This window comes from Apodemus sylvaticus, chromosome 1 (assembly GCF_947179515.1).
Source record: "Apodemus sylvaticus chromosome 1, mApoSyl1.1, whole genome shotgun sequence".
Lineage (NCBI taxonomy): Eukaryota > Metazoa > Chordata > Mammalia > Rodentia > Muridae > Apodemus > Apodemus sylvaticus.
In genome coordinates, this window is record NC_067472.1 from 162,608,345 (window position 1) to 162,625,703 (window position 17,359).

General features: G+C 37.9%; 1 protein-coding gene across 1 annotated transcript in view; it reads right to left on the bottom strand.

Annotated features, from left to right (window-relative positions):
- Positions 1-1,391: 1,391 nt before the first annotated feature.
- Slc17a6 (solute carrier family 17 member 6) overlaps positions 1,392-17,359 on the bottom strand; it is a 38,123-nt gene continuing 22,155 nt past the window's right edge. Inside the window, exons 5-12 of the mRNA XM_052178562.1 lie at positions 16,673-16,760; positions 14,845-14,931; positions 11,501-11,643; positions 8,807-8,956; positions 4,358-4,490; positions 3,043-3,153; positions 2,528-2,655; positions 1,392-1,727 (exon numbers count right to left, since the gene is read on the bottom strand). Coding sequence (XP_052034522.1) covers positions 1,392-1,727; positions 2,528-2,655; positions 3,043-3,153; positions 4,358-4,490; positions 8,807-8,956; positions 11,501-11,643; positions 14,845-14,931; positions 16,673-16,760 — 1,176 coding nt within the window. The remainder of the gene's footprint in view (positions 1,728-2,527; positions 2,656-3,042; positions 3,154-4,357; positions 4,491-8,806; positions 8,957-11,500; positions 11,644-14,844; positions 14,932-16,672; positions 16,761-17,359) is intronic.

The window sequence follows — 17,359 nt, forward strand, 5'->3', positions numbered from 1 at the left end:
ATCACTGCTACCACAAGCAACATGGGGATAATTTACAAACAGGAGGGTTTATGCTTTGCACTTATTGCTTGGTACACAAATGTTGCAGTTCCTGTTGAATTATATTAAGAAATGACGAGCAAAATGCTTTTTTTCCCATCTAAAATTCTATGACTCTATGAAAGTAGAAATTGCAATCCCCAAACCCAACATTAGGTGTATGCTTGTTTTTGGTTTTGTGTGAAAAGTATTTGTGATGTTTGTGTGAGTAGATATGAATAAGATATACAGGGATGTAGAGATAATTTTAATATATCTTGTACTATATATTCAAGACAAATATCTCTTATATGGGACATTAGGTAATAAAATTGTCTACATATAGAATCTCTATTGTTTATCTTTTCATATTATATATAGCTCTGTGGCATGAGTTTCATATAATCTCTAGTTATCAAGGAAGATTATCTAAATTTTCTATTTATTTTGCTGTTAATATTGCATTTTAAGGGCTATATCTTCTCAGTAAATTTTTATTAGATTCTTTATGATTATACATATATTAATCATTTTTTCCTAATGTAAGTTACAACCAGTACAAAGTTGTAATAAAAAATACATTGAAGTCTATTTCTTCTTATATTTTTTGCAAAAAAAGTTATGTGATATGTTACATGAAGGTTGGATTTTATTGAAATGTGAAGGGTTTGATACTGTCAGGTAGTGAATGGGAGAGCATGGAGCATACTCCTCCCTTTACAAGCTCTCATTCATAAAAATAAGTGTTTGTGCCCAAGCATTTCACAAAACACTGCAAGATAAGCTTTTGGAAGATCACAAAATATCACACACTGTGCACTCCTAGTGATAATTCAATACAATTTGCTAGCTACACAATATAGTTCTTCAATTAAAAGATATAACCACTCCATGATATACACATAATGATTATAGTCAATACCCGATCTAGCCATCTTTCCTGTTCCACTATGTCTCTAGACAGGATTTCCCTGGGATAGTTTGCAGTCCAGTGTAATAAATGAATAAGTGCAGTTTGCATGATCCAGTAGCTTTGGCTTCCTAACTTCTGTAGGATGACATGTGCCAACTATTGTAGTTGTGCTCTCTAACATGGTGATGGGTCCAACAAATACCTACTTATTTCTACAGGAAACCTTTAAATCACAAACGAAAGGACGAATGGCCTGAATGGAAACGGCATAACGTGACAGCCGCCACAGATTGCACTTGATGGGAATCTCACGGTCTGTTTTGAATTCAAATTTTTTTTTGAACAGCAAGACTTGCTTGGTTGATAGGTTTACATGTTCACGCCACATTTTTAAATTATTTTGTGCAATCACAATTAATTGAATCACAAACACTACAAACGAATCCAGCAACTAGCATCGTTATGAATAATCATCTCGGTCCTTATAGGTGTACGCATCTTGTGCACCTTCTTGCACAAATTCTTCCTTTTTCTCCCAGCCATTAGGCCAGCCTCCATTCTCCTGTGAGGTGGCACCATAAGATTTGGTGGTACCATAATTTATGTAATTCTGAGTGATGTCCCCCGTTTCTTCATCCAGTTCATCTTCGTGAATGAAGCCACATTTTTCTTCGCTGGTCTCCTCAGGGTCTGCCCAAGGTTGTTTCTCTCCTGAGGCAAATATTGCATAAAATATGACTCCACCGTAGTGGACGAGTGCAGCAATGAGGAAGACATACTGCCATTCTTCGCGGGACTGTGGTGAGAAAAGCAAAGCTGACTGAGCAACTCTCCAAACCAAACAGCCACCCCGCGAGCACTCTGCCAGCGTGCCTTTCATGAGGCGCAATCTTTGGGATTATCCATGTCATGCCAACACTTCAAAATAAAACTACTTGCTCTATTATTTTGCATTTTTAGATCAGGTTTGAAAATAACATTTTAAATACACCTACAGTCTGCGGAGTTTAAGAATATTCCCTTTTACACTTTTTAATTATTCTCTAGATTTGTAACTGAGCTGCTGGTCTTGAACTGAGAATTCTCCTCTTTCTCCTCAAGGCCTAAGGGATAGCCATGTGCCACCTCAGCCAGCTCACCATTGGTTTGCCTTTCTCATTCATTTTCTTCATTTCCATCTGTCTTCAAGACAATAATAACCTCGCTCATAAAATTACCATGGGATCTGAATTGAGGTTAACAAATAAAGCTGTTTATCTATTTTATAACATGGGGCAAAGGTTTGCAGAGCTTGGGAGTGATATTCTTGTCACAATAGGAACACCATAAAAAGACCCTATATTTTGTATAAGGCCCTAGACTGGCTAATTAACACATCTAACCAAATAAATAGTAGATATTGGAAAAGCCTGAGAAACAGCTTGCTTAATGGTTGTGGAAGTGCATCACATTAGAACTACTATAGAGATTTGTCCCTCTAAGCTTCATTTGTCCTTCTTACTGAAAAGTGGAGTGAATACCACCCCAAAGAAAACACGAAAGCTACGTGCCAGCTATAAGAGAGAACCTTTGGCTATGGAAGCAGTCTTGCCCTACCTTATTCTTCGTCATTGCACCAACAATGATGGGGCAGACCATCCCCGACAATGTGCCAACTCCATTTGAAATGCCCATTAAGATACTGGCATATCTTGGGGCAATATCCAAGTGGTTAACATTGAAACCTGAAATATACACAGAAATTTTGGATCAAGGCAACATAAATGTCTAAGAAGCAAGTACCTGATACAGAACGTCAGATCACATCTTCCCAAAAGATACTGACTACATACTATAGGCTGAACAGTCAGCTTTTCACAACTCTGTTCAAGGAAACCTTGAGAAGGAAAGGATGTGCATTTTCTTCTCCAATACTTAACATGACTCACTGCAAACATTCTCTTAACAAATGAATCAAATACAGCAAAGAAAGAAAAGGTTAGTGTGGAGAAAGGTGAACAGTAATAAAGCTAAGTGATGTTTCTAAATGTCATAAATGTTGTCCAGCATGTGGATAATAACTAGCAAAGATCAAGATGTTACATAGAAAGACAGAAAAGGAAGTGCCTTACCAGAGATAGCAAATCCACTAAATCCCACTGCAAGCACCAAGAAGGAGATGGCCACCCCTCTAGTATGAGAGTAGCCAACAACCAGAAGCAGCGTGGCTTCCATGCCAAAACCTTTGAAGGCAAACATAAAAGAGTATTGCAGAAATATCTGTAACCATTTATAGAAATTCTTATTTAGTTCTTTGAGATTTTCTTACAATGTGTTTTGATCATATTCATCTTCTCCCCCAGTCTTTCCAAAACCATCCCCCACTTTCTTACCAACCCACTGTGTGTGTGTGTGTGTGTATGTGTGTTAACCTCTGAGGTCATATTTGTGGTGCCCATATATTATTGGGTATGTGGCACTCCACTGGAGCCTGGTCAACTTATTAAGAGTTATATTCTTTGATAAAACTGACTCTCCTTCCAGTGGCTATCAATGGCACTATCTCCTTAGCTGGGGTGGGACTGAGTGCCTTCCCCCTTGGAGTGCAATAGAGCCATAAATGTAATGTGATTAAAAACCATTATCAGGCCAAGAATCTTCTACTATTAACTTTGCTAAATCAACATATTATTAAACCAACTCCTGATGACTTATCGGTAAGCCCACTTATTAACTTATCTCTGTGGGCAGAGAAGCTTCTGCTTACAGTAAATGTTGATCAATATAGAGACCCAAAATGGGTCAAGGTACAAGAAATAAGAGACTGCAGAATCTCTGCACTAAACAAAACATATACTGTATACACACACACACACACACACACATAAACACACACCTCTTCAAATCCTCAGAGATCATTGTGGAAGAGGTCTCAGAAAGATGATAAGAAATGGAGGCAGTGGAAGACTACAGAGTTTCTTCTAGACACAGAAGGGCAGCTACACATGTGAACCCAGTCACTGTGGCAATAAGCAGAAAACCTGTACAGGCCTAAGTCAGACTAAACGCAAGAATAACATTACTAGTGAAACAAAGAATACTAACAATTCCTATTCATATCAATTTGGAAGTCTACCTCAGAGAGACATAGTGTTAATAATTTATGCCACAGATTATTACAGCATCAATCATGTACTTTCAAATCCAAATTGACCTAAGGTTTTAGTACTCAAAGGTTTAGTTACAATATATTCAAATGACATTGTTAAACAGTGTCTTATAATGAGTTTTGAAAAATGTGGCCATGGGAAAATGGCTGGAAATGAACTATGAGGGTACATCTAACTGACATGAAGTAGTCTGGCCCACATAGAAAATCATGTTTGTGTATGTGGATTACAGCACCCCAAAAGAGCAATGTATGCTTACCAGTCCACACGCACTTACCCCCACAATTCATGATCTTTCTCACTGTAGTTGTTGAAAGAATTTGCTTGCTCCTTAGAAAATCTGCAATTTGACCCCCGATAGGCACAATGATTGTCATGACAAGGTGAGGGACCGCAGACAACATGCCAACCTGACAAAACCCAGAGAGAAGAAAAGTAGTAGAAAATGAGGGATGCAGGAATTGAATGACCCTCCCTTTCTGTAGCTGTCTTCATCCACTACTATGACAAAACACTGTCTCCCGGTGAACACTGTCTCTCCTAGAACAAGCAGTAATGTCTACAGAACAAACCATGAAAGCTAAGTAAATTTACTTTGATTTTTTTTTTGTATTCTCACAGAAGAACATTTTTTTTATTGCTACATTATGATTCAGTGCACTCTAAGTTTATGAATCAACCCTCCTGAATCTTGTCAGTGAGTGAGTCACACTGGTTTTTCTAGTTCATATTTTTAAGTGTATTTGCATAAATGCATCATTAGTGAGAGGAAGAAGGTGGTGTGTGGGGGAGGGGAGGGGAGATCTTCAAGGAAAAGATGCCTTTGCCCTTCAAAAGGGTACATTGAAATTTCTATTTTCTTGAAAAGGTGAAAGACTACATATTTAAATTTAAGACATCTCTTCCAAATTTTAAAGCATAGGTTTCATTTATGTTAAATGAATTGCACACAAGTTCTTCAGTTTGAGTCATTGGCCACCAAATGTGGTCACATTGTCATACCATGGTATGCAGTCTCTAAACTGATTTCATAGAAATTAGGACCATCTCAAATCTAGCATGCTTTCAATATAATTTTTAGCAATTTATTATGAACAAGAGGCAGTTCCCTAGATATTGGGGGGCCATATACAAAACACATTATAAATGGGCTATTACCATATCAATGGATTTTCTCACTTGAAAATATTTTGAAGCACAGCTTTTGGCAAGGAAAAGACTGTGAGTTTTGTGTATGTGTGTGTGTGTGTGTGTGTGTGTTTGTGTGTCTGTGTGTGTGTGTGTGTAACTTTCTGCTGGATTATTGGAGATATGAGATGTATATTCTGATTTTATTTTACAGTACCACACAGCATGTGATTAACACTCACAAATGGGGGTTGTGGTCATGACTAATGGGGAGAAGTGTTCTAAGACAAACAAAATGTTTCAATTGTTGAGGTTTGTTTTCTCCCTGGGGTGGAAGTTTCTGGTATTCTATTATTGAATGAGGAAGCTGAAGTTGAAAAGGACAAGTTTTAAACAGTTCTATCAACACTCAAAGACTGAGGTTGTATCACATGTGCTTAAAATCTATGCCACCACCTAAGAAAGAAAAGGAGATTTACATAGGATAGTGTGTGAGTGTGCTTGTTTGCTTAAAAGTGGATATTCAGTAAGTGACATAAATAAAAATATCAGGCAAACTGAGTATATGCCAAGTATTACTGGTTCGAGAATAACATCTGGATCACAGTAGATATCCATCAAAATTCAATGTAAATCTGGAAGATGCTGAGGAAAACACACACAAAGTTTTTCCAGACTCCTGCCATCCTTTCATTTTACAAATGCAGACTCCCTGCTTGTGAGGAGTGACATTTCCTGTGTCCACTTAAAGTGTTTTACATCTGAAAAAAGTCTTACACCGGTCAGCCTCAGCAGCTATGTACTATTCATTTGAATGAATGTCTTTATTACTTGGTGTCAGCAAAGAGCAAAATTAAAAACAGTTATTTATTACTCTTTCTTCAGGGTCAGGAACAGCAATGCAAACTGGTACATTTTGATCCCTGCTTCAGTACTTGGAAGAATGGAATCTTCTATTTTCTTAGGCAAAAATTCCTGAAAATTGTCCTTGTCTTTGTCTTCTCAGCTCTAGTGTCTTATTATGAATAATTAGTGCACACAATTTCTGACCGACCCATCCCCTCTAGGATTGTCTTTAGTTGGCTCATTGTTTTTAAAGTTTTCAGAGTGTCATCTGGCTAATAAGAATCTATAACCCATTCTTCTTAGTAACCCGAGGTTCTCTGACACTAGTTCTCCTTCTTGTATATCTCTCTGATCACATTTGGATGGCAACTCTATCTAAACCACATTTTGAAACTGTCAGGAGGCAGAGCATTAAGCATAACCTCTCTAACTATGGAGCTCAAAGGAAAAAAATGTCTCCTTTCATTTTAAACCCTATATTCTGAGGTTTAAAGGTGCTCACTAAATTCCTAGAATTGACTTTGCCCTAATTTACCATTCTCAAAGGAGCTGAAAGTCTTTACATACTAGCATAGGGAAACACACACACACACACACACAGAGAGAGACAGAGAGAGAGAGAGAGAGAGAGAGAGAGAGAGAGAGAGAGAGAGAGAGAGAATATAGTTCACTTATGTGTATGCATTCATTAGGTACTATATATGACACTGTGAGTGGTGGTGGTCATGTGCTACATAAGCTCATTTGGAATAAAAATTAAGGTGTTCCCTGTGTTGTTCAAGCTATATTATATTTAGTGTAATGAGATTTTGGAAAGCCACCTTCTATGTAAGAATTTTATTTGTATAATATCTGCTTCACTTCTAAATGAAATGATATTACAGTTCTCACCTTTAGATAAGAAAATGAAGGATGATAATTATTCAAAACTCCACCCCAAGTTGTAGGCTAATATTTCATTATAAAACTTAGGTTCAAAGCCACATTACCTAGACACACCTGGATTTTCTACCATGCCCTCCTCCAAATTTTTTTCAGGTAAATTGGAAAATTTGAAACAATTTTGATCAGCATAATATAAATCAGCATAAAATAAACACATGCAGTCCACACTGCATAGAGAATGTATCCACAATTTTTACTTTAAAATAGCAAGTTAATTAACCCACCCGTGTGTTCATTTAGTTTTTGCAAACTTCCCGATTTTATTTAATGTTTTCAGTTAATTGGAGACACAAGCCCAGGAAGATCACTTCATTATCATCAGTTGGCACCTCTCCCTGCCCCAACGAGTCCTGGCTTTATTAATAGCCTTTGCGTGTCACATTTGTCCTAGATTATGAAAATGGACTCACACCTCCAACAGTCTTTGTTGAGAGGTGTGATACTCTCAGAGGTCTCCAGGCTGCCCTGTAATGTTTGATCAGCTCCAGGGAGAAGAGGCTGGTCTACAGCAGCCATTCTTCCCAGTGAGAGAGGAACTGTTTCCTTAGAAACAGCCGCTTCAAAAGAGCTCTTAGGCCAGCAACTGCCGGGCTCAGGCTTTCTCTAGCCTAGCTCTCAGATAGCCTTTCAAGTAGAGACACAATGTGAACAGCCCAAGCCCAGCTGGACTTATGTAACAACATAAGGAGAACTGGAAAGACCATTGCCAGCAAAGATAAATGAATTTGAGACTCAGCAGAGAGCTCAGAGCTGGCACTCACCACCGACCTGCTAAGTATGTGATGAGATATACAGGTCACTCGTTATATGACCCTAATGGGAATTGAAACAGAAATGGAGTATCTATGTCCTAAGCTTGTAGTTAGTTAGTATAGCATTAGGTGATTTCAATAATTACCCTCAGTTCTGTTTTACCATCAGTCAAACAGAAATGATGATAACTATCCATCTGATCTACCAGATGAGAATATTCATGAATATGAAAAAAAACCTTCCAGAATTCTGTCCCCTTATACAAAAGGAGTAATTAAAGTCAAGTTCTCCCTATAGAAAATCTGGAAATGTTTTTATTTCTATGTCTATTAACATATGCCTCTCACACCTTGCACATGTGAATTGGTAACACAAGAGTTCTGTCTCCTACTACAAAGCTGCAAACATTTGGAAAGGAGAAGTCATGTTTTATTACCGAATAAAACAAAGTGTCCTATAATAAACTCTGCAAATGCTTGTTAGAGTAAATTGGATCAACAAAGCACTAGGACATTTTCAGACTTTGGATTTGCTAAATGTATCTTTCAATTGGACAGATCTCTGAGGACATGTGAGAGGAGATTGGTAGTAGCCTAAACACAGTTCCATTAGGATGAGTGCCCTTTCTTGTTAGCAGTTAGCTTGCCTTGGACTAAAGGCTGTTGTATTTGTTTGTTCGGGAAACATTGCATTGATGTTCGGATCCATCAAAATGGAAGCTACATGAAGGGAGAGACAAGATTCTTTTTGCCTGGATCCCAAGAACTAGAGAGATATTTCCAGTGGCAACAGAATAGAGTAGGATGGGGGATACACACACACACACACACATGCACACACATACACACACATACACATATATACACATACACACACACATGCACACACACACATACACACATACACACACACACACACACACACACACACATGCACACTTACTTCCTGGCAGTAAATCAAGAAGTTTAGAAGACAAACTTTTGGCTAAAGAGAGGAATATTCATTTGATTGCAAATATGATCCAATATTTTAATAAGGGTGAATTTGTACATACCTTGCTGATTTCAAATCCAAAAACCTCCTCAAAATAAGCTGGTTGACTGATGAGCAGTAAATAGAAAGTCCAACTCCTGCAGAAGTTTGCAACAATTATCGCATAGACAGGCATGGATGTGAAAAACTTCCTCCATGGGGTCTTGAATTTCTGAAAGCCCCAAACAAGAGTTTTTCTGTTTCAGCATTTTCTTACTTAAATTGGTGCTGTCTGTTTTCAGGCTCATAGGATAGAACACTAGTATGAGATAATTAATTGGCAGCTACAGCATCCCAGTTAACCTTAGGTGTGCAAATAATCATTAAAAGAAGAAACAAAATCCCCTGATTCAATCTAGTTGTTTAAATATGCAAATTCATGTTCTTAGAAAATAATTTCCAAAACCATGTCTCCTAATTTCTAAGAGTTTAAAGCAGCTTCCCCCAACTGTCAGCAAAATACTGCCAAGTGAGTGGCTTTGTGATATCTTAGCTGTTGAACATTCAATGTACTTGGACAAGAAAAAGAAAATAAGATCAGGTTATCGCCCACCTCTTTGAAGTCAGCTAAGCCATCATCTCTCTGTGAATTCCCTTTACAGTGAGTGAAGATCAATATATTTATGACACTGAGGTACAAGTTCCTGAAATAGCCCCGTGGTGCTAACTACAGCCTAGGATATCATTACCAGCTATTTCCAATTGAGTCTTTTCAAAACAAAACCGAAAAGTGCCTAGAGAAAACTGCTGTGATTATAACACCATTATAATTTAAACCTCCTACAATTTAATATTTTAAATGTCAAACTATTTCTCATAGTCACAAATACTAATCTTGAAGACTATCTTGAAGACCAAAATACACCTGCCAGAGAGATAATCTTCTAAAATAACCTCAATCAGTGTTTTAAGGTGTCCCTGACGTGATAAAAATGATCCAAACAGGAAGCAAAACTTCTTGATACAGATTTAGTAATTCTTCCTAAGTGTTGAGTCCCATGATGGTTGTCAGGAAACTTTCTGAACTCAGAGTTGCAAAAATCACTTCAAATGTAGAATAATAAGAAATCATGTGGTTGTGATCAGAAATATATGTAATACCAAAAAAGAGAAAAAATAACATACCAATAATATATTAATCACTGTAGTTTTTTGGTAAATACTTGTGAGAATGTGATAGGTAAGCTCCAAGGTTTAGGAATTTTCTCTTTAATCCTACATGTCACAAATGATGAATCTACTTCACAGATAAATAAGAATGCCCAAAGATAAGAGTGCATATACTATGATACCTCTGTGTGTGGAAGGGACATAACTGAATTAATTGTTAAGTGGAAACAACTTTTTTCCTGCTGGGAGAATATTGCTTTGCTCATGTCAGAGTTATCTTTCCTGAGAACTACCTTCTTCATGTTGCTAAAACACTTACCCAACAGGAAGAGAAAACTGTCAGTGCTTATAAGATTCATTTATTTTATCTTGTATGCATGCATATTTTGCTTCAGTGTATGTATGTATACCATATGTGTGCCTGATTACCACAGATGACAGAAGAGGACGTCAGATCCCCTGGAACTGGAGTTTCAAGTGATTGTGAATTGCCATGTGGGTGTTAGAAATTGAACCTTAGTTCTCTGGAAGAACAGTGAATGTTCTTTTTTAACATTCCAAGTCATTTCTCCTCTTGCATACCCGAGTTTGCACGCCTCTTGGTTACTTTAAGAACATTGGACTGGTATTCCTGGTATACAGTATGCTTCTTCCCTTTTTCTTTCTTTCTCTGGAGTATTTTGGGTGCCCTCTGTGAGAATTCCCTGGCCACATATTTTTGGTGCAGTGCAACTTATGTCAGAGAGCCATTGTTGATTGTATTAGTGGTGTTCTGACAAAACAATCTGATACTATGCTGCCTGATTTGTTGTATGCAGAATTCGGTCCAAAACCAAAAATGCTTAAAAGAACTTGAAACACAAGTTCTACTTCCATTTGATCTTATTTTTAAATTTATTTTGAAGTGACAGAAACAAATGGAACCTTGTAAGGCAAGAAATACAGTGCTTTTAAAAGGAAATGAGATACAGGAAGTGGAAAGCCAGAAACTGTGCTGTTCCTCTAACCCAGTGCTCAGTGGTTCTTAACCTTCCTAATGCTACAACCCTTTAATACAGTTTCTCATTTGTAGTGATCCCCTCAACTATAAAATTATTTTTGCTGCTACTTCATGACTGTATTTGCTACCAATCTGAATGGTAATGTAAATATTTTTGGAGATAGAGGTTTGCCAAAGGAAATCGAAGCCTACAAGTTGAGCTTCCTACAAGGACCAACGCTTAACCCATCTACTTTTTATTTGAAAAGAAGGTAGTAATTACTCCTGATGTAAGCTAGAGTCTAGGGAGAATGGATTGAGAGAGGGAGGGAGGGAAGGACGGGGAGTGAGTCAGAGAGAGAGACAGACAGAGACAGAGACAGAGACAGAGAGACAGTCAGAGAGAGAGACACAGAGAAAGTGACAGAGATAGACAGAGAGAGATAGAGACAGACAGACAGAGAGAGAAAGAGAGAGAGAGAGAGAGAGAGAGAGAGAGAGAGAGAGAGAGAAGCTTAGAGAAAGTCTAGTGCTGGACTACTTTTATTTAATAAGGACCTGTAACACAGTCCAGGAAGGTAAGATGAACAATAAAAATAGTTATAGACACCATAAAGAAATGCTTACTTCCATTGCACCTAACAGATTTGCGCTCTCTCCAATGCTTTCTTCTATGTACCTACGTTCTTCATCTGTAATGGTAGGATGCTTTGCAGGACTCTCATAAGATACCAGAAGCCAGAACATATACCAGACCATGCCAAAGCTTCCTGCAAGAAAGGGTTAATAAGGAGACCAAAGACAGTAATCAGAAATGCAGTTGACAGTGAAAGGTTGACGACAAATAATAATGTCAATGAGAACCATTTGATGTGGTGTGGGCACTGACTTAAGCCACTACTTCCTGCCCTCAGCCTCTGGACGTCAGAGTTCTCAAAGACTGATGCCAAGGTTTGAATCTTTGACTCTAATTGAGCAGCCCTCATATACAGAAGACTTACAAACTACTGAATGATATCATTGGGAAATTTAGTCACACAGCTCATATTCCATTCTTGAGCTGTTCCAGAACAGACACAATACCATACAACAGAAGAATATTGAACAAGAATATTCTCCACATTCTTATGTTTGGAGAATTTCATGGAATGAGGGATGAATATATTTCTTATTTGCTGACTTTCAATATATATAAAAGTGGTTTACATTTCCAGAGACTGAGAAATGTCTGCTCCCATCTCTAACTAGACCATAAACAGTTTTGGAGTAAAATAACAAAGACTTTGCCAGGCAAAACAACTGTATTTGATGAACAAAATCCCAATTAACATGGAAGCACCTTCATGTGATGTGACAATACACTGTATATCCTAGTTCAGACATTGCTGTTCATTCTTGGGGACTGACAGAAATTATATCCCTAGGCCAGAAACTGTCTTCTCTCCCTTCCAATCCTCATCTTTATTTATCATTCTCGCCATGTACACATATTCTTGCTGTGCATTATAAATCTCTAAGCCCAACAGGAGGAGGAATTCCAAGTGATTTATTCTGCTCTCCCCCACTGCTAGCAGGCCTTTTTATTTTTCTTTCAGACTTTTCTCTTCATCCCTTGAGTATCAATCTAAATGCTCCCGAGCTCACTAATGTTTCATGTTTCTCTATTTACTCTCAAAGACAACTTTCCTAACACCATACATAGCTGCTTATGCACCGTCTTCCCTTTAATTGCTGAACATGGAAGTAGATGTGATTTGAGGCCAGATGTTCTGTGAAACACACACACACACACAAAACACACCCCTCTGCAGGATTTTCATAAATTTAAATCCTAACCATGTTGTTGGTTATATGATTCAATGAGCAATAGAATCATTCCAAACCTACACTACAAAATGGAAAAGGGCTTTGTTTTTTTGACGCAAGGTCCTGTTATATGCCCTAGCATGCATGACCTCTAAATCAGAATCCTCTTTACTTAGCTTACTAAGTGCTGGGATTTCAGTGTATACAAAGGCTGGGTTGAAAAGTAATTGATCTATAATTTCTTGGCAAAAACATAAGTAGGAAAAGGAGAGATGATTATATCGCACAGAGCAGGGGGGGATCACATCTGAGCATCTGATAACCAAGAATTCTGTAATTTGGTGAGGATTAGCAGAGTGCCTCTGATGCCTCTAACTGTTCATCATGCTCACTAGCTGGACTCATCAACTGTACCCTGCACCACTCTGTCCATTGCTATCACGAGTTAAATGCATGTACTGGGACCTGGGCCCACTGGGTGTTTTATATCTTTTACCTTCTTCCATTTGCTCTGCTGTCCAAATTTCATCACATTAATTTTTAAAACAAAAACTGATGCTATTCAAGATCCAGTTTGTTGTAGACAGAAAGTAAATATTTTTGATTGCTTTTTTCAAATATCTACTGCATATCCTTTGATTTAGAGTAAATGATAAGTGTTAAATGAGATTCAAGAAGATGTAATGATATATTTAAATTGTCATTCCTTTTCTTTTTAAAATATATATTCCTATTGAAAATAAATTTTCCTTACGTTTTCTGATCACAGTTTCTACTCCCCCAACTCCTTCCAGATTATCCCCACCTTCCCTCCCACCCAACTCCATAAGCTTTCTTTCTTTCTTTTTTTTTCTAGAAACAATCAATGTTTTAGATGTGTATATAAGAGTCCTATCAAATCTTCAAGTAAGTAATAAACCAAGCCAAAATAAGGTAGCAACTAGCCATACTAAGTACAAACTGTGGAGAATCACACACTTGTGAACACCAAATCGAAAAACAGGACTTAAAATCTGATTTTTAAAATTCTCTCTAGAGATCCTCTGAGATGGTTCAGCAGGTAAGGACACTATCTATCAAATCTGAGTTCCATTCTCAGAACCCAGATGGTGGAAAGGGAGAACTGACTCCTACACATTGTCCTCTGCCCTCTGTACACATACCATGGCATGCATGCAGTGCATCCATACTCATACAGAGAGAAAGAGAGACTAAGATGGAGGCAGAGATAGAGAGACACAGAAAGACAGAGACATGCAGGAACATGTATGGCTTACAGTGTAGAATATTCACTGATCCAAAAATCTGTTTAATGGGCTCTTCGTTATTCAAAGAACCCTAGTTATAAAGCAGTATTTATCAGAATTCTCTAGGAAGATGCACTTCCCATTTTAAGAATATTTCAAAGTAAGAACAAATAAATGTAGCCAAATGCAGAGGCAGCCAGACACTGCTCTGTAGCACCATGTGCTTACTGTAATCCTCCAGATGCATGTGCCCACACCTAGCAATGATATTAGACACCTTGAAAAGGGAACCTCCAGGGCAATCTGGAAAGCAGTCAGCTTCTTATTAGCATATTTGAAGTAGGGTTTCATCTTTATTTCAATGGGATAGCTCAGTGAACTTTAATCTCTGCTTCTGCTTCTGTGACTGGTTATTATTAACCAGTTACAAAAGTTAGTGTAACTGGTTATTAATATTATTATTTTTTTAATAATAAGGTTATTACTATTATTATTCTGTGACTGTATCAAAACTGATGAATTGGCAGGACAACCATCCTCCTGCCACCCACAACCCAATCAGTTTGAGGAGGTAAAGTCAGGAAAATGGACAGGAAACAATAGCAGAAAAGTGAGGGGAGTTGGGGCTAGCATTTTAATCCCCAGCAACATTTAATCAGGAGCACCTTATTATCCTCACTGTCAGAAGCATATCACTTAATACAGTTTTGCAAAGTCACCATAAGCAACAGAGTTTCTCTTTAAGGCAAGAAAGAGCAATGAAGGAATAGGAATGGGCAAAAGCTTTTCTTCTCTCTCCTTTCAGAATATAAAGCTCTTATTTTTAAAGATGAGAAAGTAAGGAAATAATTGCGAGTTGTGTACTACCACATTTATCTTAGCCTATGCATAACTCTACTGTAAGTAAATGTGACCTACCATACACATAAAATACTGAAGACCATCCAGTGTACTGCACGAGGATACCAGCTAAGGGCATTGCAATGACTGCTCCAGCATAGGAACCTGGAGGGGGAGGAGTGAAGGAGGAAAGTAAGTGAGAGCAATAGTGGGTTTTTCCTCGGATACTCTAGGGTTGGCTCGCACAAAAACATACAACAGTTGCACACACACACACACACACACACACACACACACACCACTCCATCAAACACATGCTCACTCTACATCCTTACACAAAACCACAAGACCATACTGAGAATCAAACCTAGGCAGCAGGACATAACAGAGATTTGAACAACTGTAGCAAGAGTGTGGCCTGCAGAGATGGGTAAGAGCATTTGATGCTCTTGCAGAGGGCACGTGTTCTGTTTTCAGAATACACAAAATATCTCTCAACCATCCATAACTACAGGTCCAAGAGCTTTGATACTTTTTTTCTGGCCTTCAAGGGTGTGATATACATTCCCAATTGTCCATGTGGCTATTTTTGGAATGAACTACAATCCAGAAATGGAGGGTACACTTGTGTTCCATATCTTGAGGCTGGAAGACACACACTTTTGATCCAGATCTTGAGGTATAGTAGCCATGAAAAGTTTAGGCCCAGGGAAGATGGTTGACACCTTTAATCTCAGGAATCAGAGACAAACAGATTTCTGAGTTCAAGACCATCCTGGGACAGAGTATGTTCCAAGTAAGAACAACTTAGATCCAGGTATAGTAGTACACACAGTTAATCTGGGATATACCTTCTGCTAGAGGAGGCTGACATAAGGGCAATGGAAGAAGGAAGGCTTCTTTCTTCTTTGCCTGTTTGCACTTACTTGCCAGAACATCTGTTGGAGCCTACTTCTTCAAGATTCCAGCTTATATAGAAGGCCAGCTGAAACACCTAGCCTCATGCGACTGAGAAACTACTAAATTCTTGGACTTCCCATTCACAGTTACTGATTGTTGAGCTAGTTAGATTGCAGACTGTAAGTCATTCTAATAATTTTCTTTAATATAGAGAGACATTCCGTAAGTTGTGTAACGCTAGAGAACCCTGAATAACACCGAGGACACTGGGCATACAGATGATGCACTAACATACGTGCAAACAAACACTCAAACAGATAAGGAAATAAACAAATCTTTTTAGAAAGAGATGCTTTACTTTGCATGATCTTTTCTACTTTCATTTTAAAATGTATCAAAAATGATTGTAAAAATAGTATCTCAGATTCAGAGACAAAAGCTGCAATATGTAAAGCTTCTGGTCTACCTTAATGCTTACAAATGCAACATCTATAGGTAATAACATTGTTCGTAATTTATTAGTATTGGACTTTTACAACAGCTCTGAATTTTAAAGTGAATTTTTATTGTCTCTTGTTATGATTTAGGAATGGAACTTTTCTTGCCTATTTGGGACTCCCCCCAAAAATTTTAAGGTTTCCTGTCACAGTGGTGCATGCCTTTAATCTCAGCACTCAAGAGGCAGAGGCAGGAAGAGTTCTGTGAATTCTAGGCCAGCCTGATATGCATACGGAGTTTCAAGCTAATTCATGCCACATAGCTATCTCAAAAATAAAAAAATAAACAAATAAAAATAAAACTGCCAGTTAACATATTTGAGAATGTTTCAATTCCCAAAACAATACAAAACATAAAGCAAATCTGGTTTAAAGATGCCAATGAAAATTAAAATAGTGGTCCAAAAGCAGATACTTTGTAAATGTGTTTATTAAATTTCGAGTTATTACCTGTGTCTTCCCTAACCATTTGCCTACCAGAGCTGCACAGGAGCACAATGCTCACTTACCACAAAAGGAGGTGGTAGCCAGCCTACTCCTTTCCAAAGGAGGGGCCCACTTGCTCCATATCCCATGACAGGCTGGGTAGGTGACACCCTGTGGTGAGAAAACAGACAGGCATTTAAGATACAGAGACACTAAAGGTAGCACACCCCCTCCACTGAGTCTGTTTCTAATCTAATGGCTCTTACTGAACCCATAGAATCCCATTTGAAAAGCTCCATACTCAGATGCTCCCACCCATCAGGGTTTTCTCTCATCCTAATTTTCTTATTAAGTTGAAAGATAATACTGTGTGATAATCAGTTTACCCATGAGTCTAAACATTTTGTGAAATTTGGACACCTTTTTGTAAGGTGCTGCATTGAGTGATTCCCAAATACCAGGACTCTAAAAGGAGTTCAGCCACCTAGATGTTGACATTAAAAATAACTAGCCCTTTCTATAATTCTGATTCTATTATATTGTTTGCCGTTTTGGGAGAAAGAGTCATGTCAGTGTTTTTATATTCACATTATTTGTCTATTTTTGTCATACTTCATGTAGAGAAAGGACTGTTCACACTTGGGTTTTTAAATGGCAGTCTTTCAAAGTTTTCTGGATACTACATCAAGATCCAATTATATAACCACATGGCTAAGAAAATGCTAAACAAAACATTTCAGTGTGTTAAAGAAAAACAGAAACTTAGGATA